The following is a 20,008-nucleotide window of genomic DNA, read 5'->3' on the forward strand; positions in this document are numbered from 1 at the left end:
TAAGTGAATGAATTCCAAATATTAATCTAACATAATAATTAGGAGAGAGAATGAATAATAATATAACAAAAACATTAAAATTAAAACAAAGGCTAAAGTGATAAATTTAGACTATTTTAGTAATTTAAAATGAAAGTAAATACGAAGATGAAAAAAAAAAACGAATCAAGATAAATTAATATATACATATTTATAGTCCTTCTCATATTTAGTTTTAAAAAATTGAATATTTACTTATATGTATACCTATAATACTCGAAGATTCCAAAAAAATGCGATTGATTAAGACAATACTTAAATATACAAAGTTTATTTCCATATCTTAAAACTTTTCGTCATAAATTCATCAATATAAAACTACTATGTTTAAAATATTTCTAAATATAAAAATATTACATGAAATTTTTGTGTCACAAATGTAAAACAAATAAACTACCATATTAGATTTTTTAAAATATCAAACTCATTTTTCATCATGACATAAACGCATAAAAATAATGATGTAGTGCTATTATTATAAATAAGTGTATTCAAGGTTAAAAATTCAATATAAGTTGAAATTCTCCATTAAAAGTTATAAGATAAATATCATGCAAATAAAAATCTTTAAACCTACTAGTTTAAGATTTAATATTTCATATCTTATATAATTTTATCCACTACCTATTATCAAATTTTTGTAGTAACACTTTTTTTTACTTAATTAGACATCCTCTTTTTGATATCTTTCCCTCTAAATGCAGTAGAGTCATAGGATGAAGTTTCTTTGTCTCTGGGTTTGTTCTTCGGTTGTTTCTTTCTACACTTTTATATTTTTTTTAAAATTCTAAAACTATCTTTACAATTTAAATAATATATCTTATTTTTTTTTTCACCGAATTTTAAATTTGTTAAAAATAATTCTTTTAACAAAATTCAAAATCTAAAAAAATCAAAATTTATGAAAGTTTTTGAAAAATTATTCAATAAATTTTGAAATAGGTTGATGAAAAACGTAATCTTAAAATTATTTTTGAAACGTGGAAGTGACGGAAAAAAAATGTGTGAAAATACAATGAGAAACATTATTTTAAATCTTGTATAAACTAAATGGAACTTGGTGTAGTAGTTTATATTTTTTTTATCGAGATAAATAATACAAGTTTCTCATCTTAAATTTATAAAAAAGTAATAAAGTTATGTTTAAAAATGAAAATAATTTATATTTTAGAATGACCAAACTGATTCAAACAAAAAAGACCAAAATAATTTTATAAATAAAAATTAAAATAAATCTTTCTTTTACTTGATGAAAATGTAGTTGTAATATTACTGTTATTTTTCTCTTGTTTTAACTTTTTACCCCTGAATGTTCGCACATCAAAGATGATTTAGTAAAGAAAAACCGTGAATTGGTATATTATAAAAAACTTGCCAATTGGAATTAATAAAGAAGAAAAGATATCATTTGGATAAACAAAGAACTACAAAACCAGCGGCACCTTGTCATGGTGCGCAACCGGTGCTGTTATTCCACCACGAATCTTCAAAAAACAAGTTGAAAACTCAAACAAGAGAGATATACATTTTTTAATGCTAGAGGGTATATATATACATTTTCTAAGCTTTTTCCTCACTAGTAAAGTTATAAATTACTTTTTAAAGTTGCATTAATAACAATTTGTAGTCTTTAAATATTCAGAACCTTCAGTTAACTTTATAAAAAATATTAATTACTTTAATATTTTTATGAAATGGTATTACAAAATATATTCCTATAGTAATTTCCTATTAATTGACAATGTATTTTTTTTATACTAACATCATGAACTAATTTGAAAAATTGTATAACCAAATCATGAGAATTTGAAATTTTATGTTAACTTCTAATTTCGGAAAAGGTAGTAGACTTAATAACACATTTAGATTTTTAACTATTATAATGGAATAATTTTGATCTTTTAGACTTTAATTAAACCATTTTTAATCTTTCACCTATCATAAGATTGTTCAGTTTAGATTCTTTAGAATTTTTTTTATTAAATATTGAATAAATTTTATTGTCACCTTACTAAATACCAGGATTGATGTCTTGTTTGATAAAGTTTAATTATATTATTTTATCGTTTATAACTATAATGTAAAAAAACAAAAAAAATATAATTAAATTATATCAATAGGTATAAATTATAAAGTTAATAATACTATCAAAGAAATAGTTTCATGTTAACAAGTTTGTTAATAAAAACCTTGTCCTATCACTATTTTGGAATTTTCGTTTCACAATTAGAAAAAATAGACCATAATTGAATAATTAGTACGAGTAGACTCATTTATTGTTTATAACATGTTATAAAAAACTAAAAAAATGTGCATTGACAGTGCATATTAATTTCTTTTGTAGTTTTAAAACATATTTTCAATGACATGAAAAAGATTAGTATATATATATATATATATATATATATATATATATATATATATATATATATATATTAATAATATACTAGTTGCTTTAAATTATACACAAGTGGGAAAAAAGTATGTAAATATAATGCATAATATATATATTTTTGTTAGCTAGCAAATACATAATACATTATAAACTTAATGAGAAAAAAGCTAAAAGGAAAAATATTTAAACTAAAATAAATCATTGAAGATGTTATTAATTGTGATGACAGAAGAAAAAGTATTTATAAACTAAAGTTGAGAAAAAATATGTTTGAGAGTTATGGAATTTTTGGGGTTATAGAAAAGTGATATTTGTTTTGTTTTAGATCTCTGAATAGACTAATAATAAGCATAAGCACTTATGTAGAATCTAGTGTCTGGTTTGAAACAAGAGTTTAAGTGGACGTGGACCAGCCCATTTTGCACAAAACCTGTGGGTTATGTTTTTCAAAGCACAAACAAAACTATGGGCAGTTTTCTCTTACTGCTGTAGCATAACCAGCTGCTTCACCCTTTGTATTTTATCTCTATTATCTTATTACCATATGCTACATGTTATAATCTATATATCCATCATTCTCTTTCTTCCTTCTACCCACCCATGCTTCTGCAAAATCATTTTTCCTACAATACCATCTCAGCCCTTTTTTCCTTTTCCTCTTCACCATTGACTTCTGCATAGTCTTTCAAAATGCTGAGGAAAAATAACATGCACCAAAAATAACATGCACCAGGTCTTCGTGGAAGCACATCTCATCTCATTTTCCACAAGCCAAGCGAGTTATTGGTAAGGTGTGTTATGATGTTGATTACACTACGTCCATCTAACTATTTTTCAAAACCTGAGTCCTTTAGTCAAATTTCTTTTCACTCCTTTTGAATTTTGAATTGTTTTAACTCCAATTTCATTGTAAATTTCCACAAATATTGAGTGGGATTGGTGATTTTCGTAGATATTGGTGAAGTGGTGTATATATTGAGGAGTTGATGGAACCCAATGCATTAGGGGGTGGAATATTTCCTAACATAAGTAGCGGTTTGTTAGGAGTAGAAAACCTTCAAAACCAGCAAAACCCTCCACACTCTTTGCACCACCCCCAAATGGTTTCCTATACTTCTCACCATGACACTGACACACATCAGCAACACCCACCACAATCAATCAAACATGGCTACAACTATTCCATGGGAAAAACCAACAAGTTGCAAATCACACTCAGTGATGAAGATGAGCCTGTGTTCACAGCAGAAGACTCCGGTGATCCCAAGAGAAAAATGTCTCCATGGCATAGAATGAAGTGGACTGACACCATGGTAAGGCTCTTAATAATGGCTGTTTATTACGTTGGAGACGAGACTGGTTCAGAAGGCGTTGATCCCACTAAGAAGAAAGCCACGGGGTTGTTGCAGAAGAAAGGAAAATGGAAATCGGTGTCAAGGGGCATGATGGAAAAGGGGTACTATGTATCTCCCCAACAATGCGAAGACAAATTCAATGACTTGAACAAGAGGTACAAGAGGGTCAACGACATTCTGGGCAAGGGCACAGCTTGTCGGGTGGTGGAGAACCAAACATTGTTGGACACCATGGATCTGTCCCCAAAAATGAAGGAGGAAGTTCGAAAACTGCTCAACTCCAAGCACTTGTTCTTCAGGGAAATGTGTACCTATCACAATAGTTGTGGCCACAACAACAACTGTGGCACTTCGAACGTGCAACAATCAAGTGAGGCTCAACCACAACATCAACATCAACATCAACAGCAGCGGTGTTTGCATTCATCGGAGAACGGGGTGGGGGGTCTGAGAATGTTGAAAGAGGATGAGGAGGAGGATAATGAGGAAGAGGATTCGGAGGATTTTTCTGATGAGGAGGAAGAGGAATCGGGAGAAGGAGCATCAAGGGGTATGGAGGATGATGAGAATGATGTGATGAGGAAGAGAGCGAGGAAAGGAGGGTTTGGTGGGTTGTCATCATCATCATCGATATCATCTCAGGCGATGATGCAGCAATTGAATGGCGAAGTGAGCGGTGTGTTGCAAGATGTGGGGAAGAGTGCATGGGAGAAAAAACATTGGATGAAGAAGAGGGTGGTGCAGTTGGAGGAGCAGCAGGTGAGTTATCAAATGCAGGCGTTTGAATTGGAAAAGCAACGGATGAAGTGGGCCAGGTTTAGCAGCAAGAAGGAGAGGGAAATGGAGAGAGATAAGCTTCAGAATCAACGGAGGAGGCTGGAAATAGAGAGAATGGTCTTGCTAATTCGCCAGAAGGAGCTTGAATTGGTTAATGTTCATCAACAGCAGCAGCATCAACAGCAGCATTCTTCTACCTAGAATTGAAGAAATTACTGTGTAAATTTTATGTATGGTAGTTGAAATTAGTATAAGAGCATATGTAGACTTGGAGATTCTTCATTTTCTGTGGTAATCATTCCAAGTAATTTCGAAACATGTAGTATGCTTGCTTGTTTGTAGACAATTTTTTCGTTCTTGCTTTTCTGTTTTGAATAAAGTTTCCACTCATATATGAGTTTTGAGGGAGAAAATTAAACTTCTGTAAACTGAAGTTGTTCATTGTAAAAAAAAAAAGGAATGGGAAGAGAAGGAGAAAGCAAAGTGTTATTGAGCATTTTGCCAGTTATGGCTCAACATGTGCTTGAAAAATAGTTTTAGAAATAAAAAAATAATAACACACGCCCGGTGGGACTCGAACCCACAATCGCTTGATTAGAAGTCAAGCGCCTTATCCATTAGGCCACGAGCGCTTGTTGTTATAAAGATTCAATTCTTTTGTTTTAATAAAATAAATTTAAAAACTAATTTTCACTAATGTTATTAACAGGGAAAATAGGAGATGGTTGGTTTATGAGAGAAGAAAAAGGAAACTAAGGGAAAGTAATTGTAACTACTTAACTGCTTAGGACAGTTATGAGTGGGCAGGAGAGGTTGTATAAATAGAAGAATATTATATAGACATAGGGAAGAATTGTTTAGTTGTTTGACGGGTTCATACCTGTGAAAGAGGGTTATGCCTCTGTATTCTTTCTGTACAGATGCGATATTGTGAATAATATACAGATTTCCAATCTTTTTTGTGTTTCTTGGAAAGAAATAGAGTACTGGAATTAGTTCCCAATCTAGGAACCTAACATTTGGTCCGACCTGTCGGATCATCCTATCGGGGAGGAGACACGAGCAATTGATGGAGGGAAGAGTGGTGGCAGTCGAAGGGCACTTGGAGGCGGTCGAGTGCAATCGCCGAGACGAAAGCGGACACGGGGGTTCTGCGTCGGGAGACGGGGACGATACGACAGGACATTCAAGCAATCTTGAAAGCGCTTGGAGAATGTAACCACAATCACAAAGACCAGCATCAGGATGAGAGTCAATCATCGGTGAACGATAATAGGGGTGGACCCAACGACGGAGGGGGAAGAAGCGGAGAAGGTAACTAAGAGGGATGGTCAATTGGAGGAAGCGGGTCGAGTTACCTGTATTTGAAGGGGGTGAGCCCTAGGTATGGATAGGCCGGGTTGAGAAGTTTTTCGAGGTCCAGAAGTTGGCTAAGGAGGAGAAGCTAGAATTGGCGTTCATTAGCATGGAAGGTTACGCTGGAAGCTGGTTCCGATTTTGGCGAGAGAAGATCAAGAACCTTTCTTGGGACGGGTTGAAGAGGGCTCTGGGAATATGGTTCGGAGGAGGAACATGGGGGACGGTGTACAAAAGGCTGTCGACCATCAGACAGGCGGGACTGTGGAGGAGTATATACGCGATTTCGAAGTTGTGGTTGGGCAAACGACACAAATACCCGATGAGCAGATTATGGGTTACTTCTTGTCTGGCTTATGGGAAGAGGTAAGCGATCATGTCAAGCCTCATGGCCCAACGGATTTGATGACCGTCATGCGGGTAGCGAAAGATGTGGAGAAGTTGTGTACCACTTCCAAGGCAGGAGGAGGATGGGTGTCCAAGAATCAAAGTTCTTGGGGGAAAACGACGGCTTCGATAATGCGAATAGACCCATATCGCGACCCGACGATGCGAGGAGTACCGGCTGAAAATGTGAGGTCTGTTAAGAAAGACACGACCCATGGGCGAAATAGCAGGATGGCTAACAGCGACGGAGGTGATCAGAATGTTCGCAATCTTCCATACTCGGAGTATCTTAAACGGAGGGAGGAGGGACGATGTTTCAGGTGCGGCGAACCCTTCAGCCCCGGCCAACGCTGCCCAGAAAGGGGTCTGAAAATGCTAATTCTAGTGGAAGAGGAGGAAGAAGCTGAAGGCGATGAGAGTCCTGAGTTAAACCTCGCTGCGAAGGAGTTATCTGCGCTGTTCGCCAGCGGATTGACGACACCCAAAACGATGAAATTACGAGGACGCATTGGGCAACGGGAGGTGCTGATGTTGATTGATAGTGGCACGAGCCACAATTTTATTGATCGACGGTTGGTGGAGGAACTGAAGATGGCGGTGGCAGAGACCCAACCATACATGGTGAGCCTGGGTGACGGCCAGAGGAAGAGAATTAGTGGGTTCTGTGAACAGGTAGAGTTGGAGCTAGGGGAAGCTAAGCTTGTTGAACGTTTTTACCTTTTCGAACTTGGAGGAGTCGAGGTGATCCTAGGGCTGGAGTGGTTGGAGAAACTGGGAGAAGTTCTAGTGGACTAGGGAAAACTGAGAATGGTGTATCGAGAAGGAGGGAAGGAGGTGACGGTGAAGGGTGACCCCACGCTGGAACGTAGTGGTGGGCCCCAAAGCTTTATTGAAAATTGACAGGGTTGAGTCTTGGTACATGGTTTGGGAGTTGGGCTCAATGGAGGCCCAAAATAATAAAATAAGGGGTACGGGCCTCACCGAGAAGCAGAAAAGAGAGATGAAGATCCTTCTGAAAAAATGGTGTTCACAGAATTCACGAAGCTGCCACCTAGGAGAGGGATAGAACACAACATACAACTTAAAGAGGGGGTGGATCCGGTTAACGTCTGGCCCTATAGATACCCGCATGCCATGAAAGGTGAGATAGAGCACCAGGTCGTCGAAATGCTCCGCACATGGGTGATCCGACCAAGCCACAGTCCATACTCAAGTCCGGTGATTCTGGTGAAGAAGAAAGACGACAGTTGGCGTTTTTGCATAGATTACTGGGCACTCAACCGAGCGACGGTGACGGACAAGTTTTCGATACCAGTGATCGAGGAGTTGTTGGACGAGCTGGAAGGGGCGCCCTATTTTTCGAAAATTGATCTAAAAGTCAGGTATCACCAAATCCGTATGAGCGAAAAGGATGTTGGAAAAACGACGTTTCGAACACATCAGGGGCACTACGAGTTCGTAGTGATGCCATTCGGGCTTACCAACGCGCCGGCGACCTTCCAAGGTGCGATGAACGCTCTGTTCCAGCGCTATCTGCGCAAGTACGTTCTCATATTTTTTGACGACATTCTGGTATACAACCGCACCTGGGAGGAGCATATTGAGCATGTCGAACACGTACTCTCGACTCTGCAGCGAGATCAGTGGGTTGCGAATAGGAGGAAATGTGAGTTTGGACAGACCCAAGTTAAGTACTTGGGGCATGTTATTTCGAGCAAGGGTGTGGAGATGGACGACGAGAAGATCAAGGCAGTAGTGGAATGGGAGAGGCCGAAAACTGTGAAGAGCTTGAGGGGATTTTTGGGGCTAACGGGGTATTACCGGAGGTTCGTCCGCGATTACGGCAAGATCGCTAGACCATGACAGAATTGCTGAAGAAAGGTGGATTCTCTTGGAATGAGAAGGCGGAGGAGGCGTGGATAATACTGAAGAGAGAGATGACGACAACACTAGTATTATCATTGCCTGATTTCACACAACCTTTCCACATAAAGTGTGATGCGTCGGGAAGTGGCGTGGGAGCCGTACTAATGCAGGGAAGAAAATCGATAGCCTATTTTAGCAAGGCTCTGTCTAAGGGAAAGTTAAGCAAGTCCATCTACGAAAAGGAAATGATGACCTTGCTGTTGGTCATTCAACATTGGAGGTCGTATCTTGTGGGGCAGCGATTTGTGGTTCATACAGATCAGAAGAGCCTCCATCATTTGTTGGAATAGCGTATCACCACACAGAACCAACAGGATTGGATCGCAAAGTTACTGGGATACGACTTTGAAATCGTTTATAAGGCAGGAGCTACAAATAAAGCTGTGGATGCTCTGTCAAGGCAGTTTGAAGGGGAAGATGAAGGGGACAAAGAGTTAAGGGTGGTAGCGAGACCTTTTTGGCAAGATTTCGGAGAGATAACACAGGAAGTAGAGGAGGATGAGTTTCTGCAGAAGATAATGGACGAAATTAGGAGAGATCCTAACACCCATCCCGCTTACACAATAGAACATGAGAGGCTCCACCACAAGGGTAGATTGGTGTTGTCGGCACAGTCAAAGTGGATCCCAAGGTTGATAGCCGAATTCCATATAACACAAATGGGGGGCCACTCTGGGGTGTATAGGACTTACAGGCGTTTAGCACAATCATTATATTAGGCTGGAATGAAAAAGGATGTAACGAAGTTTGTGGCTAAATGTCTTGTGTGCCAACAACACAAGTACATAACATCTTCACCTCAAGGATTACTACAGCCCTTGCCGGTGCCGAACGCAGTGTGGGAGGAGCTGAGTATGGATTTCATAGTTCGCTTGCCAAAGTCCCAAGGGTTTGACTCACTCTTGGTGGTGGTTGATCGCTTAAGCAAATACGCACACTTCTTACCGCTCAAGCACCCATATTCGGCGAAAACAGTGCTGAGGTTTTTATAAGAGAAATTGTGAGGTTGCATGGGATCCCGCAATCTATAGTGCACGACCAGGACCCGTTGTTCCTAAGTATATTTTGAAAGGAACTGTTTAAGAGTCAGGGTACGCAGTTAAAGATGAGCACCACGTACCACCCTGAAACGGACGGCCGGACGAAGGTTCTAAATCGAGTTTTGGAGGGTTATCTTAGGTGTTTTTGTTCGGAGCAGCCCAAGGAATGGATGACCGCGTTGTCATGGGATGAATATTGGTACAACACAAGTTACCAAGGAGCCATAAGGTGCATCCCTTTTGAGGCCGTGTATGGGAGAGCGCCTCCTTCTTTGCATAGGTTCATTCCTGGTGAATCATTGGTGGAGGCAGTGAGTCAGGAGCTCCAAACCAGGGATGAAGCCCTGAAACAGTTGAAATTTCATCTAGAAAGGGCGCAGGATCTCATGGTTAGGCAAGCTAATAAACGAAGGAAGGCTTCGAACGTGGAAGTAGGGGACTGGGTGTATTTGAAGATACAGCCTCATAGACAAACATCCATGCCAACCAAGCTCCATCCAAAGCTCGCAGCTAGATACTTTGGGCCGTTTCAGGTGGTTCAGAAGGTAGGGGTGAACGCCTATAAGTTGCAGCTACCGGAGACAGCCCAAATTCATCCTGTCTTCCATGTTTCACAGGTGAAGAAGGCAATAGGAGAACATAGGGTGGAGAAGGATTTACCACAAGACCTGCAGGCCTACGGACCTTCATTCTGGCCCGTAAACATCTTGGGAAGGAGGCAGCTGCAGGAAGGAGGGGAGAGTGTGCCACAACTGCTAATTGAGTGGCAAGAAGGAGGGCCGGAAGGGGCCACCTAGGAAAATGAAATAACCCTAAGGGAACAATACCCCGAATTCAACCTTGGGGACAAGGTTGGTGTTCAAGGGGTGGATATTGATAGGGAAAATAGGAGATGGTTGGTTTATGAGAGAAGAAAGAGGAGAACTAAGGGGAACTAATTGTAACCGCTTAACTGCTTACTACAGTTAAGAGTGGGCGGGAGAGGTTATATAAATAGAGGACATTTATATAGACATAGGAAGGAATTGTTTAATTGTTTGACGGGTTCATACCTGTGAAAGAGAGTTATGCCTCTATATTATTTCTGTATACATGTGATATTGTGAATAATATACAGATTTCCCATCTTTTTAGTGTTTCTTGAAGAGGAATAGAGTACTGGAATTAGGTTCCCAATCTACGAACCTAACAGTTCTAATATCAACAATTTAACGATTCAGATATTCCTCGGGCCAATGTTTTTTAAATTGAAGGATTAAACGTTTAAAGATAGTAATTCATACCTTAAAACATATTGTCCCTCGTCAAAAGCGATGATTTTGCACATTTGAGAATATTGCACAATGTATTAAATTATTAAGATGAAAACCAACGTAAATTCAAGGTAAATGAAAATTTAAATTAATACCAAATGTCTTCTAAGATTAAAAAGTACATAACAAAGGTAAGTCTGGAATAATTACGAGATTAAATTATTTCGATAATTAATTATGAATAGATTTTGTTTGTTTGGATAAGTTTATTGAACACTATTTTAAGATGATCAATTTCGTTTGATGCAATAAATTAACTTTACTATAAGAAAATGAGCAGGTATAATGTTGAAAAAAGAATTAGTTATAAATTACATATTTGTGGTTTTCCTTCTGTTTTTTTAAAACAAAATAGTTGAATGACGATTTTAAAAACAAAAGAGTTTAAGAACATACTTCGGGGGTAAAATAGTTCATGATTAGACTCATTCATACAGCTGACAACAGTAAGACGACTACTCTTCCTTTCAAATTGTCCTTGAGTAAAACTTTGATAAAAAATATTTGGCATCAGGGCATATTTCCTCTTATTTTTAACTATGACAGACTATCATATAACTATTCTAACATTCAGCTTCAATCACAAAAATATAAACTAGTCAGCAAACCCGGTGGAGACAACTCAAAAAGTGGAAGCTGAATGATCTGCCACTGCCAAAATCTTAGTAGACCAAAAAACAAAACGCTTGTACTGTAGTTAGATCAATGCAACACTTAATCTTCAAGCTCGATAATCTTAACCACAGATGAATCACCAACTTTCTGGCAAACAACTACACGATCGTGCGACTTTATAACCCCAGCAGTTTTTCCATGATCAAGGGCAACCTTTAGAATAGATTCGTTTGAGGCACTAGTTGATTCGGCCTGCAGGCAGAGTATTAGATCAAGTCTGGTAAGTCTCCGATCCTTAAGTGATGGGGTCATAGTAATTCAGCATGTATATTAGTCATGTAGCTTACGTTTCACACCGTAGCCATGAAGTTGACTACTACATAAAAATATAAAACTCATTTCTAGATCTACCTAATGGAAATACCAGGACTCAAGGAGCTCGGGAGTCACGATGAATTGAATTGAAGGTAAACAGAAATACCCAACCCCGATACTACAGATACTTTTTAAGCTTGATCAAAATTCAGCAGTCATTTCCATTTCCTTCCCCCAAAAGAACAATGCATAATAATAATAATAATGCAAATAGAGTCGTGAAACAATTGACTTACAGGATGTCGAGGATCGGCAAGTATGGGAAAGAGACATCTTACAATAAGTGATTGCCTAGCCTGGCCAACAAATTGAATTATAAGTTAGTAAACAAGATTTTGAATATGACACTATAAATCCTGGTAAATATAAGCTTCCAATCATTCTACGGAACAAATGTGTCCAGACCCAGGTCAATACAGCATCATCTTCAAAAGTAAGTCAATACGTACTGTTCATGGCTGTATTTCCACTACAAAGGATGCAGTACAATTAATTACAGCTGAGAAAATTGGAGCAACATTAGATGGTTTATAAATGATGTGTAAAAAATGTCTAAGACATAAAAAATCGAGAATATTTACATTAAAACAAGATTGCAAAAAATAATAAATATATATAGTAGGGAGAAGTAAATTAATTACATTAACTGTAAATAGGCTTTCCCACAAATGAGTTGGCAGTTGGTCCTGGAAACGGCCAGGAATAAAATGTTCTTAGCAAAGCAAAGCATAAGAGAAATGATTTATTTAATGGCTACAATTTAATTAGAAGTAGTCATATATGCATCTAGGGGGTCAACTAATTCCCCGTGATCTCTTGATTCGAGAGCCAATCCCCGCTACTCAATAATTTCTTACAGAAAACTATTGGATCAACACATTAATTATAAAATAACTAATTTTATGCAGTGCTTGCACATATGAATTCAGAAAAGTTAAACAAAAATCATTTTTCGATCTAATTCATGGTTTTTGTTTGCTTGAAAATGAAAAACATTAAATTTTAATACATTTCAATAGAGCAAAAAATGAATTTGGATTATATGAACAAGATATTTAACAAAACCCGTTATTCATTAATCATTAGTGTGATGCCGAGTTTTACTAAAAAAAGAATGTCCTAACTCAATTACATTAGCAAATCACATCCTTAAAAATAGGCAATGTAGTTTAGCAAAGCTATACCGAAAATCATATCAATAATATAATCCAGACTGTGTGTAAACCGGACAAGAGGATGTCTACCCGATCCATGTACACCAAACAAGAATAAGATGCAAACACAAAATATCTAACCTCAAAAGCTCCGCTAAAGCTCCATTTCAGCTGATTTGTCTTTAGTCGGGGGATCACAACAGAGAGAACTGGCATGGTTGGCCTATATTTTGCTATCAATCTAAAAAGTGCATAAACCCTATTAGAAAAGTCTCAAAGACACAAGTAGAAATGCAGGGCAGAAAAATTGATTTTGATATTATTTCATTCATAACATTAATTTTCCAAGGATTGAATCCAATTTAGAAGTTGGGTAGTTTATCTCTCCAGGATATTATATCAACATTCACAACAAATTATTCATCAAGACAGTACCTTGCGGCCCTTCCAGATGAAGTGAAGCAAATAATAACAGAAGCTTTCACCTTAATAGCTGCCCGTACCTAAAAAGTATGATTTGCATATAGGTTTCAAAGATGAAATAAAACCAACCATTAAGACAAGAAAACAAGATCCGTAGACAAACTATACGTTTTCAACGTAGAGAGGCAATCACTAGCAAGAAGAAACTAAAAACTGGCCCACAGCACAAGGCTACCTCTATTGAGGGGTCAGGGATGGTCAGATGCATGCAGCCTTACTCCGCGAGCAGAAGCTGATATTGCAACAAAAATCCATGACCACCATGTCATGGGACAGTAATCTTATTGTTGTACGATGTCTCCCTATTCCATGCACTGGGAACCACATAAAATAAATAAGAGGAAAGATTGAGATGAAATTACCGCAGAGGAGGCAATAGATTCCAAGTGGGACATGGGTTCTCCAACATATTTGAGAGTTTTCTTAAAATAAAGGTCTTGATTAAAAACTTTCTCAGCCTGAAATAGAAGGTGGAGATCTCAGTGTCAGCATTTTGAGTGACATTTCAAACACGAGATCATTTGATGAGTCAAATCAACTCTCCCAACAAAGGATTCACATTCACATAACTAATGCCACGCAGATGTTCTTTAAAATATTCTTTTAAAACCACCATAAGACAGAAAGAAAAAATGCTAGGAGAAATTGGAATTCGGAAAAATAAAATTCGTGACAACAACATACTTTCCATCATTTGGTAGAAAACTTTATCTAAATGAAGTCAATAGTACAGAAAATTACAGAGATCTTGATATTAAGGTAAAGAAAAGTGGTGAGAATAACGTAGTTGTCAGATTTTCATACTCTTGTAGAAAACTTTATTAAAAATAAATCATACAGTTCACATTAGTAAATGAAATGAAAAAAATTAAAATACTACATGCAGCCAATGGTCTTATCAAACTACTTTCAAAGATTTCAAAGTTTCACTCAGCTAGTTTTTCATGACAAATGGATGAACATGGAAAGATAAAAAGAAATTAGATATCTGGCTAATCTCAGGTCAAGCACACTATGGTATCTTCATCTGGTTACATGCCAGAAAATTAAATTTTTATTTTTATGTAATAGTATCTTCAGCCATAAAGCACACACACATGTAAAAAATGGTAATGGAAGCACTAAAAACTAGATCGAGCAAGAGAGGATATTTGGTAATAGCAATTTGTAGTTAAACAATTAAGAGAGTAGACTAACTACAATACAACCAAAAAGACCAAAAACAATTTGTAGTTAAACAATTAAGAGATATTTGGTAATAGCAATGATAATAAGTCAAATACAGCAGTTCCAGAGATCTCAATGAGTGTCTTGAACAAAATTTAGATGCAGCCTAGGAATTCCCCCAACCATGCAATTGCAAAATCAGAAGTAATTGAATTACTGAAGTTTTCAAACCACAACACCATAATATACCAATTCCAAAATTATTTAGGCAACAGATTTCACAATACACAGTTTCACAATACACAGAACAGAAGAATTTCATCAGAAATGTTCCATAACATACAAAATTAACTTACTAGAACAAATTTTAAGCATCAAACGAAATTAAAGGGCAACAAAGTGCACTTACTTCTGCACAAATTCTGCCAACTGTAGAAATAGTCTCAACAGGGTATAACCCCCGTAAAGTCTCAGCACCTAGTAGTATTGCATCACTTCCTGTATATTTATTATAACAGTTTAACAAATACCCAATAAATGATTCTAGCAAAAACATGCAGAACAAACACTAAAAAAAATTCAATGTGAACAATCAAAATCAGAAAATATAATCAAGAGACAAAAATTTATTGAAGTTGCATAACACAACCAATATCAAAAGCACAGCAAGATGCACAGTTATGTATAGTCCCCGTCACCAATGAAAGAATGACTAAATTATTGAAGCAGGTCTAAATCTGAAAATGAAGATAGCAGTAATTCAAGTCTTTGATAGTCATCTGCAGAAGTTTTGAAGTTACCATGCAAATCAAGGTCGATTACTCCCTAGAGACAACTTCAAGGCTCAAGCACACAAATAAGCACTAACAGGAGATAAATGACATCAGTGAAAAGTGGTTAAAAAGACTCCAGTATCATTTTGTGTATAATAATAAAATAGTGCCATAACTTCCTGTTTCCATATAAACACTCTCCTCTCTTGGAACCCTCTCACTGTTATCAATGGTGGAAGACCAAATTTCACCATATAAACATGCAATTGTGGCCTAAAGCACTGCCATAATGAACCTCCATTCACAAACCAAAAACACCATGTTATGGCGTAATGGCAGCACTACGATGGTTATTTAACAACAGTGAGCCCCCGACACACTTTGCTTTGTGTTGATCACAGAAGATATGGCCATTTCTCCACTTCTTACACAAGCACAACAGTCCTGTTGCTGGTTGAATTTCACTATTTTACAATATCCAGAAAATTTCAATGTAAATCATCTTAACTATCAATCTCTTAAATCTACAATATTCTAGACCATTGCACCTCCAATGGCTACTTAAAATCAGAACTTTGGGGCTATATATAAATATAAACTTAAGATATATATAAATATAAACTTAAGATATAAATTTCCCGGACATCCTAGTAGTCACCACCGCCCTAACTACCAGGATCATGTGACAGGTGACTTACCATCTAAAACAGCATTGGCAACATCAGTGGCTTCTGCACGAGTTGGTCTTAAGTTGTCAGTCATGCTATCCACAACGCGTGTAAGCACAGCAGGTTTCCCGGCCATATTACACTTGTAAAGGGCTGATTTTTGAAAGAAAAATACCTACAGAAGCAAATAGTAGTTGATTAACACCTCTGCAATGGTCTGTCTATGAATTATGATTGACATTACAAGCATTGAAATTAATTATCAGTTCAATACACTGACTCAGGTCAAATATTCCATTCCACTCCAAAAGATATATTCCCTTGCTCAGCATAAGTCTCATTTATTTCTTTGCTCAAAGTTTGCGGTTTTAATAGCAAACCCCAATCACTCGTTAACTATCGATACATTTAATTACACTTATAAACAGATGAAGACTCACAATATCAGCGTTATATACGTTTATGGTTCAAAAAGAGATATTTGGAACATTTACAAAAACTTGTTAAACTATGTTGCTTTGAAAACAAAATCTAGTTGAGTTATTTGAAAAAAGGTACTCAGGAAAATTCTTAATTTCATAATCAAATATAATATAAGACTCCATAGTCGGGATATATATCTACTACCTAAAACTTGTTCGAACCAACCAAGTACCAACCCCATCCATTAAAAGAAAAGTGGGCCAGATAATCTAGGCAACAAAAAATCGATTCAAGCATTTAAATAAAAAACATCATTTCAAAAGTGACCAAGAACAAAAAGTAGAATTGGAACTATTTTGTCCATTATCAGCTCTTACTCAAACATTTTGAAGCATATACTTATTTCAATTCATTATTAATACAAATCTATAATATTTGAAGTATTAAATACATTCTCAACATGTTCAAAGTCAGAACAACACATACACAAGCTGTTAGAGATTCAAGTAAGAAATCTAACTCACTCACACTCTTACGCTCACAGAAACAAACACCACACAGTATGGGATGAATAGTGGGTGTGTATTCACAAGAAAGAAACAAGAATACAGAATAGTCCAGGAGCTTAACCTCCTTCACCAGGTGCTATGACCGGTCAACAAATCAACAAATGTCTAACCACCTAACTGATCCAACAAAGAGGTCCTTATATAGGCCTCTTTCCCAAACCCACTTAACTGACTAGCAGTTAAGTCCTCTGTTTTCCCTTTCTTCTCTCATAGACCCTCCATTCTCTAACACAAGCAGAGCTCTATAGTCCATTATTAAAATTCAGTTTAACAAATAATCTAACCTTCTCTGGGGGAAGATCAATGCCCAAATTCCCACGGGAAAGAATAATACCATCTGCTTCTTGTAGAATTTCATCAAAATGGGTCAATCCCTAGAAAACAATATAGGTGTGATATGCTTTTCAATCAGAACTCTGACAGGAATTTAATTTATTTAAAAAAAAAACTAAACTTTGCAGTAAATTATGAAAAATTGAAGTTCACCTCAACATTTTCAATCTTTGCAAATATATGAGTCTGCCTTAGATCTCCTAACTTAGAAAGGAATTCACGGGCCTGCATTTCAAGCACACAAGAGTTTTTTAATAGAAAACCTGAAACAGCTTTAGAAAAATTAATTAAATGACCAATTATGAACTCCAAAAAACTAAACAAAGCAAAGAATGTGGAAGACAAATTACCTGGCGAACATCTTCAGCATGCCTAGTATATGACAATGACAGAAAATCAATTTTGTTTTTCACTCCCCAGGTGCTTATAACCTGCAAGGAAAAAAAATAGCCCAAAACTTCAAAAAATCCTATATTTAGGCACATGCAAACTATAGATAATTGATGATAAGTGACTCGTTCAAACATGCAAGTAAAAAGGTAGAAATTACCTCCTTGTCTTTATCAGTAAGGGTAGGCAAATCAATATGAACCTGAGAGGCATGCAAAGTGAACAATGACCCTGCTAATGTTGCTGAATTCTTTATAGTACAAACAACGTCCTGACCTGTGACTTCGGATACCTGCATAATTTCAGCATAACTACTCAATATGCATGTAGGACTTCAACTCTTCCTACTTAAGTCAGCCTATGCCATTGCCATAGATTTTGAAAATATCAACGAAGTTTTAACTTCAATTATATGAACAAGATCACAATATAAATAACACAAATGGTTAACAAAGATTAAAAAAATATAAGAACCTGCACAATAACAAAAACAAAAAGGGGGCTTATTAGAATAATTTTTTTCTTTTGTAACCAACTCATACCTCTAGCCATACAGAAGTAGTTTCACTTCCCGTGAACAAGTATTGACCAACAAAAATTGTGTCACCCTTCTTCATTGACTGAACAATCCAAACAAGATTAGGGTTTATTAAACCAATTCAAGCGTTGCATTAGGAAAAATGGAAATGAGTCCACACAATATATGAGTTGCAATAATCATGTAGCGAATAGAGTAACAGATTACAATTCGATCAAGGGCCCTCCAAAGGAAAATCATGCAAATGCAATTTACTACTTATAAGTTCTAACGCCATAAGCAAGAGCAAAATTGCTAACACTGGCAAGAAGGTATAATAGACTCCAAACCAAATACTATCACATGCAATGAAGAGTAAAAATGACTAAACTAAACCACTGAGGTTAATATTCCGAGAAAATATGTACAAGAAAAGCAAGTCTTAAAATCCTAACTCGGTCTCACAATCAAGTTGTAAGATGAAAGTTGTTTTCCACTTAAATTATTTTGGTCTTATGACTAGCCATGTAGAACTAAACCACCAACAGCCTTGAGACAGCCATTTGGAAATACCAAAAGAGGCCAAAATTAAGGGGGCTAGGGTTGATCAGAACCAAGACACTTTCCAATATTAAGTCGATCACAGAATATCACGACAAGACTGAAAAGTCTAATGAACCTTTGCCAGCCCATCATAATTGATAGGCAGTATCTGTGAAGATGCTTCTTGTCCCAGGTCAGGAGTCAGAACAACCTGAGCATCAGCCTGTAGCGAGATAGATTTCTCACTTTTGTTAACAACCTGCATCTCTGCTCCCACCGTGTCCAACATTACCTGTTAAAGACAACAATAGAGTAACCAACCAACACTCGGCACCCTTTCCATTACATTAACAAACTCAGCAAGAAACCTAAACAATGGAAATGCATGCATGAATAAATTGGCGGGACAAAAATAGATATCCCCCACGCACTCAGCAAAATCTTAATCCCAACGAAACGGACAACAAAGATGTGAAACACAAGTGGTAACTTCTAACCTAAGCAATCAAACATTTTGAGAAAGTCTGAACCAAAAAATGTATCAAGCAAAAAAATGAAAAAGAAAAACTCACAGCACAGAGTTTCTTAGTAGATTTGATAGCGGTTTTCAAATTCTCCAAAGTCTCTTGGTGATATTCAGGATCGCCCCAAGAGAAGTCGAAACGAGCCACTACAGCAGAAAAATAGAAAAATCATCCAAGAACATATAAGCGCGCAGCAAACGGTGGAGAGTCAGAAAAAGGAGAGAAATATTAGAACAACAACGAAGCAAAAGGAAGAAAAAAACATACCTGACATTCCAGCTTTAAGACAAGCAGAAATAACCTCGACCGATCGAGATTTGGGACCGAGCGTACCAACAATCTTCGTCATTGCGGGAAAGAAACTCTGAAATGCAAAATAAATTCATAAAACAAACTAATAACACAAATGAAAAAAAAAACGTTGAGAAATAATAACAAGAAGAAGAAGAAGAAGAAGAAGTTACTGACGGCCTTAGATGGTTCGAGAATGGAAACCATACGAATGGGTTCCTCGAGAAGTAAGTGACTGGAATGCATCTTCGCTTCTTTTCCACGCACACAGAGTCAGACAGAGAGCGAAGAAGATGAAGTTGTGTGAGCACAAGCTGCACTCTTATAATGCCTTTTTAAACCGCTTTTTTGTTTGTAGCACTTTCTGGTAAATAAATTGTTGTCCGTAGTCCAAGGAAGAAAAAACTGAGAATCGACGATGACCTCTTGTAAAACGTCTATATAAATTTTAATTATTTTCGATAGAAAAATAAATTAATTTAAACTTATTATTTTCCCATCTTTATTAGGAAGCATGGGAAAAACCGAAAAGGTGCAGCACACGGTATTCAAGTTATTTAGGAGTGCGCTAAAGCTGCAATTTCGAAATTAAATC

General features: G+C 36.8%; 2 protein-coding genes and 1 non-coding gene across 7 annotated transcripts; 1 reads left to right on the forward strand and 2 right to left on the reverse strand.

Annotated features, from left to right (window-relative positions):
• Positions 1-3,008: 3,008 nt before the first annotated feature.
• Positions 3,009-4,979, forward strand: LOC108322415 (uncharacterized). Of its 2 annotated transcripts, none has more exons than XM_052872756.1 (2): positions 3,009-3,225; positions 3,387-4,979. In XM_052872756.1, the coding sequence occupies exon 2, from the start codon at positions 3,421-3,423 to the stop codon at positions 4,765-4,767; it is 1,347 nt and encodes a 448-aa protein (XP_052728716.1). In that variant the 5' UTR covers positions 3,009-3,225; positions 3,387-3,420; the 3' UTR covers positions 4,768-4,979. The 2 variants fall into 2 exon arrangements, with proteins under 2 accessions (XP_052728716.1, XP_052728717.1); XM_052872757.1 differs by having other exon boundaries at positions 3,009-3,220.
• Positions 4,980-5,125: 146 nt separating this feature from the next.
• TRNAR-UCU (transfer RNA arginine (anticodon UCU)) lies at positions 5,126-5,198 on the reverse strand. The gene has a single exon. It is a non-coding gene; the product is annotated as a tRNA-Arg (tRNA).
• Positions 5,199-10,984: 5,786 nt separating this feature from the next.
• Positions 10,985-19,823, reverse strand: LOC108322353 (pyruvate kinase 1, cytosolic). Of its 4 annotated transcripts, none has more exons than XR_008246852.1 (18): positions 19,591-19,823; positions 19,390-19,486; positions 19,171-19,268; positions 18,735-18,890; positions 18,081-18,158; positions 17,699-17,830; positions 17,499-17,579; positions 17,302-17,373; positions 17,100-17,189; positions 15,854-15,998; positions 14,792-14,880; positions 13,578-13,673; positions 13,168-13,235; positions 12,874-12,973; positions 12,220-12,264; positions 12,028-12,077; positions 11,815-11,874; positions 11,309-11,455 (listed from the first exon to the last, which is right to left on the reverse strand). XR_008246852.1 is itself a non-coding variant. In XM_017554421.2 (18 exons), the coding sequence occupies exons 1-17, from the start codon at positions 19,657-19,659 to the stop codon at positions 11,853-11,855; spliced, it is 1,458 nt and encodes a 485-aa protein (XP_017409910.1). In that variant the 5' UTR covers positions 19,660-19,823; the 3' UTR covers positions 11,309-11,455; positions 11,815-11,852. The 4 variants fall into 4 exon arrangements, 3 of the variants coding, with proteins under 3 accessions (XP_017409908.1, XP_017409909.1, XP_017409910.1); XM_017554421.2 differs by having other exon boundaries at positions 12,028-12,047; XM_017554419.2 differs by lacking the exon at positions 12,028-12,077 and having other exon boundaries at positions 10,985-11,455.
• Positions 19,824-20,008: the final 185 nt, after the last annotated feature.

This window comes from Vigna angularis, chromosome 2 (assembly GCF_016808095.1).
Source record: "Vigna angularis cultivar LongXiaoDou No.4 chromosome 2, ASM1680809v1, whole genome shotgun sequence".
In the NCBI taxonomy this organism is placed as follows: Eukaryota; Viridiplantae; Streptophyta; class Magnoliopsida; order Fabales; family Fabaceae; genus Vigna; species Vigna angularis.